The 14,101-nt window shown below is 45.5% G+C and overlaps 1 protein-coding gene across 2 annotated transcripts in view; it reads left to right on the plus strand.

Moving 5' to 3' along the window:
- Positions 1-4,440: 4,440 nt before the first annotated feature.
- ENTREP1 (endosomal transmembrane epsin interactor 1) overlaps positions 4,441-14,101 on the plus strand; it is a 64,703-nt gene continuing 55,042 nt past the window's right edge. For both annotated transcript variants that reach the window (XM_088475704.1, XM_088475706.1), the window contains exon 1: positions 4,441-5,117. In XM_088475704.1, coding sequence (XP_088331830.1) covers positions 4,749-5,117 — 369 coding nt within the window. In that variant the 5' untranslated portion in view covers positions 4,441-4,748. The remainder of the gene's footprint in view (positions 5,118-14,101) is intronic.

Here is a 14,101-nt window from a genome sequence, read left to right on the forward strand (position 1 = left end):
TAGCAGATGCGCTTTGATATTATAGTTACAGACGTTAGGCATACACTCTGCTCATATTTAGTTACTATAGCCAATGTGGGCTGCTTTTGCAGTCAAAAATGGAGACTGAGGGCCTGATTCAGAGCCGGACGCTATTTGCGGACGCTCGTTCTAAAAAAGGAGCCGGATATTTAAATTGAGCGCTCGTTCTTTGCGGTGTGTTGACGCCTCTATGTCTGAGTGAGCGTTCGAAAAATGCACTCGCTATTTTGTAAAGATGCCCCTTTGCCGTTCGCATCACACGTCATCTCCAGTATTTATTAGATTAATCGGGAACATCGAAAGGCATCTGAACTGCTTGCAGTGCTTGTGGTAGGATTTTCTTCCCGCTATCACTGCGAGCAGTTCAGGCTAAAAGTCAACCAAGTGACGTGGTCGATGACGCTCCTTTACTAATTATGAACTCCCATTAAACACCCTTTTGACCGTTAGGCACGCCTGCGTTCGGATCTCCACTCCCCCGTTTTCAAGGACCTTCCCCTGTTGCCACCCACAAACGGTACATTCTGTCAATCAAATTAGCAGCCCCTCGCTGTTTTACGAGAGCACGATTTCCGACCGCAATGACTGGTTTGCACATGTGCATTACGACCCATACGCATGCGCAGTTGTGCGAACATCGCTCAGAGCGAACGAGCGGCCGCTTACGAGCGGCTCTGAATCAGGCCGAGGCAGATATCTGAGATACTGTATCTGCTGCGATCCCCCCTTTTTAAATCCTGGGATAATTAGCTTTTCCAGGGATCCCCCAAAAATTCAATTTTTGGAGGGATTTCCCACAAAATGACTTTGGTAAATACGCACTTAAGAAAGTGGGAATTTATAAGTGGGGGTATGGAAATTTGAATAGAATGGTCAGGGTCGGAGACCACCTCAGGCCCCTAGTAGCTTTTGGGATTTTGACAATATGAGATTAATCCCCAGGTTCCCGCCAGGTACAGGTCAGTCAGTTAAAAGTCTGTATGTGGTTTCTCTGCAACAGAGAACCTCTGAAGAAAGTGTTCCTCCATGGGCAGATGGTGACTTTAGTTGGTAATCACTATTCACATAGGAGATCACATGGTCCAGGAGAAGCCTATTTGCATAGGAACAATACCAATGTCATCATCATATAGCATAGGTTCAACCATACGTGTATATATGAGTGAAGGGTGTGCGGTGCACAAAGGCCCCTGGGTTCAACCATATTATATATAGCAACAAAAGTTTGGTGCAGGGCAAAATGTAAACTTCCCTGATCAAACAAGTTTACATTATTAAACTGTATTTGCTAAATGGAACAATTTGTATCAGTAATGTATCTGTAGAATTGGTACCTTAATGAAGATTACTGTCCCTGAGCCTATACCTTCCAATCATGCCAGTTGTGGATAATCTCCAGCCACCTCCCCCAGTTCTCTTCAGCCTCATCCCCCATTGTGTCTCTCCAGCCCCCCAAGTGTCTCTACAGCTCCAGCCAGCCCACTTCTGTCACTCCAGCCCCTTCTATCTTTCCAGTCCCCCAGTGTATCTCTAGCTGCAGCCCCCAGTGTCTCTCCAGACCCCCAGTGTCTCTCCAGCTGCAGACTCCAGTCTCTCCAGCTCCCTTGTCTCTCCAGCTGAAGCGCCCAGGGTCTCTCCAGACTCCCAGGGTCTCTCCAGCTCCCTTTTGTATCTCCAGCTAGCCCCCTTCTTCTCTCCATCCCCTTATACACTACACTAACATATTACAATGTGCATGGGGTGTTTATGAATGGCTAGGCCCAACATAAAAAATGTACGAGTAGTTTTTTATTCCCAAATATATATATATATATATATATATATGAATGTATATAAAGATGCAAAGATGCAGCAGTGTGCAATCTATTGCAAAACAACACATTCTCTCTAGGGTATATTTATGGAGAATACAATAATACAATGGTAATTTGTTTTTCCGCAGCAGTTGAAAATTAGTATCCACTGAAAATTCACATAAGGATATCTCTGCTGCGGCAGTAACCTGTGGTATCTAGACCCCTCACAAAGGCCACTGCCAGAAGCATAATGCTCCAGTGGTAGACTTTGTGAAAGATTTATGGGTTCTCGTTAAAAAAAAAAAAAAGGCAATGCACATGTGCTGGAAGTAGCAGAAGACATGATATGTGCACTGTTACTGGAATTAGTTATTTCATCATTGTAACACTGAGTTATGATTAATTCCTTTATCACACAGTCTCTATGTCATCTCTATCTTTGCACATGGGTTTCTGGCAGCTTCTCATAACATTAAACATGCTACACTAGGGAAAGCTTTGAATATTGATATTTGAATGCTTTTCTTTTGTATCGATTCACCTGTGCCATTTCCGTATTGCTTCTACATTTGCTACAGGACATCCGACTGGCCACACACAGGGAGGAAGGGGCTGCATTATTGTTCTACAGCTCAGCAGAGGTAACTGGCATGGACTGGGATTTGAGGCCATAATCCTCTCTTGAGTTGCACAGTAACATCTTATTGAAATGTATCCCACCAGTAGAGGAAGTGAAAATATGCATTCTTCTCCTCTACGGCTGGTACCTTGCATCTGCCACACCAGCTACAGCTGGTGTTAGATTTTTTGCAGGAACTGTGAAAAGCTAACCTTTTTATGATTTAGTAAATTGCCTACACAATGCAATAACTTCCCACTGAGATGTGTAAACGGGTGTGATATGTAATACCGCCGGCCACATGGCAGGCTGTTCAAATCCCGACAGTGGCTGCCCGACACAGGAGGAAATCCCGATCGTCCTAAAGGTAAGTATAAACTAATCTAATTCTACCCCGTAACCCCCCCTCTAAGTGCCTAAACCAAACCCCCCTTCCCCGTGGTGCCTAAACCTAAGTCCTCCGAGGGGGGTGCCTAACCCCAACCTCCCCCCGGGGGTGCCTAACCCTAACCCTCCCTCCCCCTAGCCTAACCCTAACCTCCTGGGGGGTTGCCTAACCCAAAGTCCCCCCGGGAGCCCTAAACCTAACCCCCCCCCCTTCCCGCGGCTGTCCGCTGCAGAGCCTGGCATCACTTCGATCGGGATGCCGGGCGCCGGTAAAATAACAGGCGTCTAGATTTAGACGCCTGTCATTTTACCCTCGCCGGGACTGAGTAGTCTGGAAGCCGGCAGCCGACAGACCGGCAGCTTCCAGACTACGTCCCGTGTAAACTGCGCTACTGATTGCATCACATGATATATCAATTATTTTTCTGCAGAAATCGTTTTAGTAAATTGACTAAAAATATGATAATCCTCTTTTCAGCAGAAAATTGGGTTATAAGTCTCTGGGTTATTTGGGTTATTTGTCCAAGTTTGCACTAAGGGCCTGATTCAGAGCCGCTCGTAAGCGGCCGCTCGTTCGCTCCGAGCGATGTTCGCACAACTGCGCATGCGTATGGGTTGTAATACGCATGCGCGAACCAGTCATTGCGGTCGGAAATTGTGTGCTCGTAAAATAGCGAATGCCTGCTAATTTGAGTGACAGGATGAGGCGTTTGTGGGTGGTAACAGGGGAAGGTGCTTGAAAACGGGGAGTGGTGATCCGAACGCAGGCGTGCCAAACGGTCAAAACGGGCGTTTTAAGGGTGTGCATAATTAACAAAGCAGCGTCATCCCACTTGGTTGTTTCTTAGCCTGAACTGTTCACCTGATTGCAGTAGGAAAATCCAACCACAAGCACTGCGAGCAGTTCAGACGCCTTTCGATGTACTCGATTAATCTAATAAATAGCAGAGATGACGTAGGATGCGAGCGGCCAGGGGGCGTCTTTACAAAATAGCGAGCGCATGTTTCGTTCGCTCCCTCAGACATAGAGGCGTCAACAGACCGCAAAGAGCGAGCGATCAATTTAAATATCCGGTCCCTTTTTCTGAACGAGCGAGTGCAAATAGCGTCCGGCTCTGAATCAGGCCCTAAGTTTGGACTTTGGTTATGCCTTGGAGCATACTTCTAATTTAGTTTTCTTGTTTTTATAGGCAATTTCATAATTTTGCTTAGATTATAAAAAAATGAGTAGGTTGTGGGTTAATCCAATTACCCGCAAATACACTACGAGCGCGAGTTAGAGCGACAACAGCCACACTTTTCGGCAGCCTCAACTCACTCAAAACTGCCAATGTTTTAGCCATGGCAACTCGCACCCTTTGCAGGTAATTGGTTTGACCACTAAATGTCTAAAATGGCATGACTAATGGAAAAATTTTAGTTGGCAATATGAACTTAATTTTGTAATTAAATGAAGAAATAACTATTAGCCTTGCAGTTTGACTTATTAAAGCACAATGTTACTTTTCTTTACACACCCTCTTTGAACCTGGGCCAGAAAATGTGAAACTGAATCACTGCTCCCCTCCTACTAATCACTGGAGTTATTTTAAAACTTCTATGTCGGATAGTCAGCTAGCAACAGCACTGGAGACAGGGAAGGGGGTGGCAGAGAGAGGAAGAAAAGCATGCAAAGTGATAAACAGCACAGGAAGTAACTGGCATGCATGGAGAGAGATAAAAGAGACGGAGGAAACAGAGGGCTTTGCCAGGGGCACGCATATAAACTAATCGTACAGGGCGGCGATGAATCCGTGCCATGCCATGACTTTGCCATATCAGTGTGAGGCGAAGGTATTGGGCTGGCTGTTTTCTATCTGATCAGGTTTCTCCTTTCCAGTTTCCTCCCCTTTCTTCTGCTATTGCCACCCTCCCTTCCCCGCCGAATGATGTCTCTCCCTGTGCTGCTTCCTGGCTCCTGCTGTCCCATGGCCGGGATTTCGTCTTCCATGGGCAACGCTGCACCCCCTTCTTCTCCAGCGGGAGATCCATCTCTGCACCGACCACGCAGGAGCCGTGGGGTGTTCCAGCCCCCTCGATGTTCAGCTTCCCTGAGTCTATGTCCCCCTCCACCCCCTACTTCAAGCAGGCGCCGGGCGGGATCCGGACTAACCGTGCCAGGCAGACCTTTGCTTTCCCTGGGCTTGTTGCAGCTCATACTGGGATGTTGCACCGTGGCTCTCAGTTTTGGGGCTCTGTCACTCAGCAAGACACCTCAGATCAGGAGTTCATGCCCCTTCTGGGCTGGATCATCGGTGAGTACAGAACACCTGCTACATGAACTCACATGACATGATGCCCACTGGGCTGTGTGATGGTGGATAGGATGCCTCGGGAAAGTTCCTCACTGTTTTTTTATAGCATCAGCATGACTTGTTTTCCTACTCTGAAGTCATTATTGCACTAGTCTGCTAAAATCAATTACAGTGAGAGTGCTTCCAGTACACAGTTATATATTTTTATTTTATTTATTTATTACCAGTTATTTATATAGCGCACACATATTCCGCAGCGCTTTACAGTGAATATTTGGCCATTCACATCAGTCCCTGCCCCAGTGGAGCTTACAATCTATATTCCCTAACAATCGCTCACACACATATGCACTAGGGTTAATTTTTTGCTATATACATTATATAGTTAAGTTTACGAATATGTTTTATATTTGTTATCTATCCATCCTAATATACTGAACCTGGCATATGCCTGGTCACCTAAAGTTGGGTACACATCTAACAGATATATCTGCAGATTATAGTTGTTCATACACACTGATCAACCATCATCTGTCACCCGACCGCGGTTGCTGCTGGCTGGGGGGCATGTCGCGCCCCGCTCCCCGCGGCCTCTGCTGCAAGTGTACGGGAGGTCGGCTGACCGCCTGTGCACACAGCACGATGCCCTAATATATCTGCATATAGATTGGGCATATGCTGTGCAATACAGCCGATGCAATTTGTCTGTGAACGACGTCACAGACATATCGCTGGTACACACTGACCAACGCGCACAAGATATATTGGCCTATCAATTGATTGGCCAATATATCTGTCAGTGTGTACCCAGCATAAGTCTCTGCCGCTGCTCTGCCCCTCTACCCTGTCTGGCGCCGTCCCCACTTCTTCACGGGTACATCTCTCCCCATCCTGTCCCTGCCCCAATATTTACCCCCATTCCCGGGTATCGGGGACACAGGGCAGACGTTAAACAATTCTATCTATCTATCTATCTGGTCTATTCAAGTGGCTACTGAAAAATATCACTATATATCGCATCACATCGAGGCGATATATAGTGATGTTTAGTAGCCATTCATTCATTCAGACTTACCTGTCCGGCATCTTCTGGCGCTATCCGGCACCTCCGCGTTCCTGTAAGACAGTGAGCAGATAGACATATCCCGATATGCCTGCTTCTCACTGCGCATGCGCAGGCATCCCATACAGTGTTGCCATCTCTGAAATGGAAAACAAGCAACCTATAAGTAAACAACAGCCCAAAACAAGCCCAAACCAATCCTAAAAAGTCCAATTTATGGGGGTGTCTCTTTGTCCTCACTCTCTACCTGCCTAACTTCCTTTATTCCCCCTCTTCTCTAATCTAAATATTTTAGTGTATGCACAGCCTTATCTGCCTATATTGCTTTTCTCCCTCTACACCAGCCTCCATATTTTTACCTCCTCCCTCTTTTCATACCTCATTCCCTTGCCAGTCTTCAGCTGGGTGCACACTTGCCGATGTGTGTATCCAGCGATGCGATGCCCGACCATGCAATATATATCGGGTGGTCGATACATACTGCACGATGTGGTGACCAAACGTCCGATATGTCGGGCTCCGGCTCCACCCACTATTCCAGTGTTGGCATCTGGGTCTTTCCATCGGCCCTACATGCAGGCCGATGGAACGACCCCAATGGACAACCCGCAGGAGTGCGCAGGGTTACGCATAGTACACACTGGCCGATGTGGACGATATGTCAGCCCAATCAGCAGGATAAGGCGACATATCGTCTAGTGTGTACCCACCTTTTCTTTACCTGCCTCTTCTCCGTATTTCTCTCACCCCTCTTCTTTACCTCCTTCATTCCTGTCACCTGTCTAATTCCATTATCCCCTCTTTTTAACAGCCTCAGTAATTTTAACTCAGCCCATGTACCTGTCTCATTTCTGTCATCTAGTTTACCTCTCCTTCTTGCCTGCCCCCTCCAACTTCACCCTGTCCACTGGCTACTGCCCTCTATTCCCCAGACACAACCTTCCCCCCTCCCTCAGTCACTACCAGTGCAAAAAACACACACACACACTTACCTCCATGGGTGCCTCGGCAATGCACACAAAAAAAAACAAGCAACCTTAAAAAAAACAAGCCCAAAAACAAGCAACTTGCAAAAAAAACAAGCAACTTGCAAAAAAAACAAGCCCAATTCAGCTTGTTATAAGCTGACTTGGCAACTATGGTCCCAGAGCAGCATTTGAGGTCAGACCTGCTGCAAAGGACACTGGGAAAAGGGGGCGGAGCCATGCCGGGCAGACAGCAGGGAAGTATGCAGCTTCCCTGCTCTGTCCGGCTTGCGGTACAGATTACGCCATCCTCAGATGGTGAATTTGTACCGCAGGAGAGGAAATGGAAAGCTGAGCTTTCCATTTCTTTATGAATTGCACTCACCATACAAAAGTATGGTGATACGATTCATACACAAAGTTGTCGTGCCACTGGAGAAGGAATAACCTTCTCCACAGTAACCCCCTGTACGAATCGCCGAAAGCAGTGAACATCTTTTCAGCTAAACAGGACTTTTCACTGCTTTATGAATAGACCACTATCAGTATTCATTATGATGTACACACTTATATGCATACCAAAAACTGGATTTTTTTTGTATTTATCAAATATTAATCTTTCGTCATTGATTTCTCCTCTCTAACTGGGGTATATATGTGATGATTTATGGACCTATCTATTAGCGCTATGTACTGGGCACATCTTTTATGATGAGCAGGGGTATCAGCATCTTAATTCAGCGGGAAGCAGACACAGCAGCTATTTTTTAAACTGACAACATTACGAATATTAGGTATACTTAAGTACAGCTGCCACATCTCCTACCCGTTCAGTAAAGATGGCGATCATTGCGGTGCAGCTGCATGATTACGGCACCTGTTTTACATGTGCTGAACGCCTCCAGTGAGCGATCATCACACGCTTCGCATTTGGGATGTGATGCATCCCGCTACTCTTTGCATGCATGCTGGCATTAGTTACACTATCACAAGCTGCAATCGCATTAGCGTCCACTGCTGAAACAGGCCCCAAATGTACTGGAGCAGTTCCATTTGTATTGCTCATGTGTACGCATTTTCCTACAAATTTGTATTGAATGTAAAATGGAATTAATGTAATGAAAATGAGTATATTAGAAGTCTCCAAAGAGAAAATGGTGCAAGTGTGCAATATTTGGAACTCAAAGTTAACTTAGAACTCCTACTATAAAAGTCAATATATAAGTCCTTGTAATTAATTTAATTATAGGTAAGATACAATACAAATTTGCAATGGTCGATGCAATTAAATGTCTTATGTACCAGCCTTTATTTACCGCTTAACTGACATTGTTTGTGGAGCCATATCAATGTTATTTAAGATAAAAACTTTTTTAAATGTGTATTTAAATATTTTATTGAAAGCAAATATGCATGTTGGTCTTGTACCCCCTGCGTCCATAGTCCCCCATTATATTATTACCTCCCAACCCTGCAAGGGCAGTAGATTCCTAATGGCATTACCCCCATCCCTCTAGTTGTGCTAGATCCCCATTGACATAATCTGCCCCCCACTAGTGTCCACAGCTCCTTATTGTGGCACTACCCCCTTCTAAGTCCCCTGCATGTGTCACCATGTATGTATAGTATCCAACCAGGGCCAATGCTGCTTTATGTGGCATTTTTCCTCTGTGACAATAGAATCCCCCCACCCCAGTTGCACATACCTCTCTCCGCCCTCACATGCAGAGTGCAGCTGAGTGTGTATCAGGGGAGACTGATCAGTTCCTCTGCAGAGATCAGCATAACAGTACTAAGAACGGAATTGAAGGTCCCAACCACGCGCTGGAGGACATTTGGCACAGTCACATAGGATGCAACTGTGTCAGCGAATAACCATCTTGCTGGTTAACAGACAACTCAGTATAACTTGTCCTTAGTGTGGAAGCTACTGTAAATTGAGTATCAAGCTCTAGTGAAGCTAATCTTTAATATATATAAATATATATAAGTCCCTGGTTTAGGGGTCTGTCTGTTGGTTCAGGCTAATTTCTCAATGTAGGTTGAAGAAGGTTTTGGTCTACCATTCATCTATGACAAAAGGGAGCCGAGCAGTGAGGACTTTAGTGAAGCAAGTCACAGAAAAAAATCTTGCACCAAGCTGCTGTATAGGAGTGGGACAGGGTGCTGAAACAGCAAGATAGTATCTGCAACTGAAGCTTGGAATGAAGCAAGTCACAGAAAAAACTGTTGTGCTGTGTGATTGCTGGTGCTGCTGCAGGGCCGAAGGCTGCGCTCTGATTGGCTCTTTGAGACAGTGAGAGGTAATCAGTGATAGCAATTGCCTTGTTGATTAGCAGCAGTTTAGAGAGGGGAGGGAGTCGTGGACTGAGCAGGGTCACGTCTGAGGCAGACAGAGAGTGAGAGACAGCCTCCAAAGAACCCATGAAGATGCCCTGATGTAGCCAGGAAGGAGTCAGGGGAGTCAAAGCTATCAGGAATTTAAAAAAAAGAAACAGCCATCGGAAACACCTTAAAATGATATCCATTCGATGGTGGGAAAAATCGGACTTCCACCATCAAATGGTAAAAACACTACCATCGAAAAATAAAAACATCAATTGTTAGTAACCATCGGATTCCAAAGTCCATCCCTACGCTGAACCTGAACTCCGGCCACCACTCCTCCAACGTGAAGTGCTCCCTCTCCAGCTATTCTCGTACAGGGGCACCATGATTTGGAAGCTCAATATAAAGCCCAGGAAATACAGGGTACATTATGCAAAGAGGACATTGCTCATTCCCATGTTCGGCAGCTGGGGAGGAGGATGCACATGGAGGCTGCGGAAATATGCACAGGTGTCTCAGCCCCAGGGACATGATGCTGATGTCGTCTTCGGTAGCTGCAGTACAAATCTCTCATCCATGATCCTCCTGCCCTTCCCACACATCCAGGGGCGGATTGGCAATTTACTTTACCGGGATGATTGCTGGTGGGCCGTTTCAACTGTGGGGCCATCTGTTGCATGTGGCCCCACCCCCAATAGCGCATCACCCTTCTTGTTTCACCTGCTTCTTGATAAAGCCGTGCAGCACAGGGAAACACGTCGGAGCTATAGGTGTGTTTTTTCCTTGGGGATCATTCAATCCTTGCCACACTATATCCACACCAGTGACAGCTTGCTGGAGCAAGCGGAACATCCTATGGAGCCATACGGCGATTAGATCTTGTGTGTGGACCTAAAGACTAGGACAGACGAGCGCACCAGCGGGGGGCCGCCTCCGGAGGACACATATTTACAGTTGGCTTAGGCTGCTATCTGTGCCAGACACAGGACTCGTGACACTCCTTTCCCCGCTGGAGGCGAATCCGGAGGATTACCTCGCATATCTGTGCCCCCTCTGCAGACCGGAGTCTGACAAAGCGAAACGGCGGTGTGAGTATTTAGAACGGCTTGCTCATACATCCCCGCCATTATACAGTAATTTGACTGTGGACACAGTATTAAGGAGAACGATCCCTCTATATTTATTGGATATCTCAGTGTTACTGAGTGACTTTTAGCTCCCTATCTCATGTGCATGGACATATTTTTCATCCTACATTTTTAACTTATTTTTTATATCTATATATGGTCTCTTTACTCCATTTTCTATGTGTGATTTTCATGTGATGGTGTATATGTGCTCCCGGGAGTTATTGATATTAACATATGAATAAACATTGTTTAATATTGTATATATTTTTGTCTCAGCTCATGAACACTTAGCGCCTTTGCAGTACTTCTTTGGTATAACAGCAATAAAATAAGAATGGGTAATGACAGACGGAGAACGCTTAAATATTATGAAGCGCTGTACAATTCGGGGATCGTGATACAAACAAATTACATATAATGACATAAAATAGAAGGAAAACATGGTCCTGCCCAACTTAGTTTACAGAATTGGAGCAGTTATCAGGCAGTACATTACCAGGCCAGGACCACTGTTGTAGTTCTATGTTGTCAAATTAATTTTAATTCTTTTTGCATGTTTATAACCTGGAATTATGCTGATTTATGGGAAATTAGAGGATATAACAATGAGTTGTGTGAGGATGTTGTAGATAAGTAATAGTAGGATGCATTTGTTTCATAAGATCTGGACTAAGGGCCTGATTCAGAGCCGAACGCTCTGACCAGAGCGCTCTTTCTGAATCAGTGCCCTCCTCCATGACCACCCACAGCATATGCGAGCGTCCATGATGATGGTCGCGATGGTCTTGACCATCGCGACCATCGGGCTTGCGACGGAGACCCTGCGGTAGGGTCTCGCTTCCGCAAGCCCTGGAGTGATTTTGGCTCTATCAGAGCCAAAATCACTCCCACTGACATCACTAGTGATGTCAGTGGGGCCGGCTTCAGACGGTAGGCGTTCCCATGGGAACGCCTCCGTCTGGCAGGCACGCCCCCGGAACGCCCACCAAAGGGGGCGTGCTATCAATCAACATCGACAGCACGCCCCCTTTGGTGCGAGACCTGGAGCGATGGAGAGCCCGTCACTCGCCGGGTCTCGCGCATGCGCACGACAGAGCTCCCTCCATCGTGCGCATGTGCAGTGGGGGAACATCGACCCGCTTGCGAGCGTCCTGCGCTCGCGAGCAGGTCTGAATGACCCTCTAAGGTGCTAATTTTGAGATTTACGGAGATTGAGCGATTGGTTTGCCATTACGTTTGCACAGAGGATTCACTCGCAAAGTAAGTGACAGGTAGTCAGCATTTGGAGTAGGTAACGGGGAGGTGGCTAAGGAAACGCAGGCGTTTCAGGACTGATTAAATGCTGTTTCACGTTCGTGCATAAATTAGCCATTCTCACAGCATGAGAGTGTGTCAGGAGAGACGCAGTGTTTAAGACAGGTCAGACCACTGGCTGCCTGATCCGCGCTGATGTTCCCGATGTTTACATATGTATGTTTTGTTGTATTAAAATGCATTCCGCCTATATACACGGAAGAAACTGGCAGCCTGGCACTCTTGCCAGTCCCCACCCAGACAGAACTGCACCACATGGCTCAGAAGCAGAGCAGTTTACGTCCAGCTGCCTGGTAACTTATTATGGTAAAGCAGCCCTGTATAACCGTAACATAGCACTGCAGAAACACATATTCCTGCCATGTCACTGGCTATATGGCACCCTCTGCCACTCAATCTCTAGCTGGGGAAGGACCCTGTGAATGTGAAGGTTTGCTTGATGGTATTTAGGGATGTAATCAGATGGCATCAGTTACGGAAGTGACTGTTGATCTAAGCAGCTCAAATTCTCTTTCACAGCTCACCTAAATTTCATATTTCTCAGTACATATACAGTAACAACAAACCCAACTGCCTTAATCCTCCGTATTGTCTATATTGTGATTGCAATGATTACTGAACCTGAGGTCCTGGGATTATGTCCTGCTCAGCAATGAGAATACAACAGTAAATGGGAGTGAATGGTAACTGTCTACAGAACATCTCTGTACCAGTTCACATTTGGTACATACCAGTGTTTTATTCATTGCAATACAAATACTTGTGCATAACAAAATGGTAATACATTTAATAAAGTGTGTGTGTATTGGTATTGGCTTTTGTGGGTTGTACAGATGTATGTGGATACTGTAACCCATCTCATTTTTGTCTAGCTCTGATAGTGCAAGTATACATAGGGAGCTTATTATCATAAAGCATGGCAATACTGGATATCTTATATTCAGCAGCAGTGAATGTCTCAGCTGGGGAGCATTATATATTCTATCCCAGTCTTTTATAGCGCTGTATTCTAACGTTTGATCCATTTAAGAGGAAGGTGATTTACATTTAAATGTGTTATCAATGTATTAGCTATACTGTGTGTACACCGCTTCTCTTAAAAGCAGCAAAGTGTATGCTCCATGAGATTGCTTGGTTGAAATGTATTCAATTGCTGCTTATGATTAGAAATAAAACATCTGCTGTTTACGTAAAGAAGGATGATGTGTTACCTGCCAATTGTTTTAGTATCGATTCTTTATAAATGTATATGTGGGTCAGGTTACATGGGTTCTTTCTGAGCTTACAGTACCTTTACTAAATCTGTCATTCTGCTTTGCATACAGAGGGAGTCTTATAATTGTGTAAAGATGCCGCAATCCCCAGTATTCATTTCTTAACTACTTGTGGTACATCACAATACTTTCTAAGCTTTTTGTGTGTTAGGTCTGGCTACTGTGACATGCTCCTCCTACTAATGTAATCCCGCCTACTTTGGTGTTGATTCCGCCTACAGTTGATTTGGTGCTGCCCACATGAGGCAACTTCTAGAAATTTTTCCAGGGCCACTTTTAGTCCCCAATTCGCCTTCACACATCCCAGTGGCTAGGCCCCATCTAGTTGCAGGGCAGCAGCAGTGGGTGTTGTGGTGACAGTGGTGAGATGCAGGGGGTATGAGTGAAAAGCAGGGAGTTGTGGTGAGATGCAGGGGACTATGGTGACATGGCTTAGGTTGTTATAAGATGCAGAGGACTGTGGCGAACTGAAATTCCTGCTTTGCAAAGCCGGGGTGGGTTGTTAGTACATAACAAAATACTCTTATCTCTTCTATGTAGCAGACTGCCATGTTAGGGGCTTCTTTAACTAAAACAGCAGACTCAATTGGCAGAAATACTCTGGGTGGAATGGTTAATTGTGATGAAGTGTAATGGTAATACTTTACTGTTCAAGGTCCCTTGCTCAATAAACTAAATGCATTTACAAGAGTTTTTAACACTTGTACAATACCATACTTAACTCCTCCCTAAGAATGTCAGTAACTCCTCAGTGATTACACAGAATTCATAATTAGGCGGGCCCCAGGAATTCATCATTTAAAAAGCTAGAGGTCTTACTTGATGCTATCGGACATATCTATTGGAAGATAGATTTAATTTCCAGCTGGAAAGAGTTATTTGCCCTAATAGCAATGAAACGCCTCAAGAG

Source organism: Taudactylus pleione, unplaced genomic scaffold (genome assembly GCF_031769625.1).
Source record: "Taudactylus pleione unplaced genomic scaffold, aTauple2 ptg000177l, whole genome shotgun sequence".
NCBI lineage: Eukaryota > Metazoa > Chordata > Amphibia > Anura > Myobatrachidae > Taudactylus > Taudactylus pleione.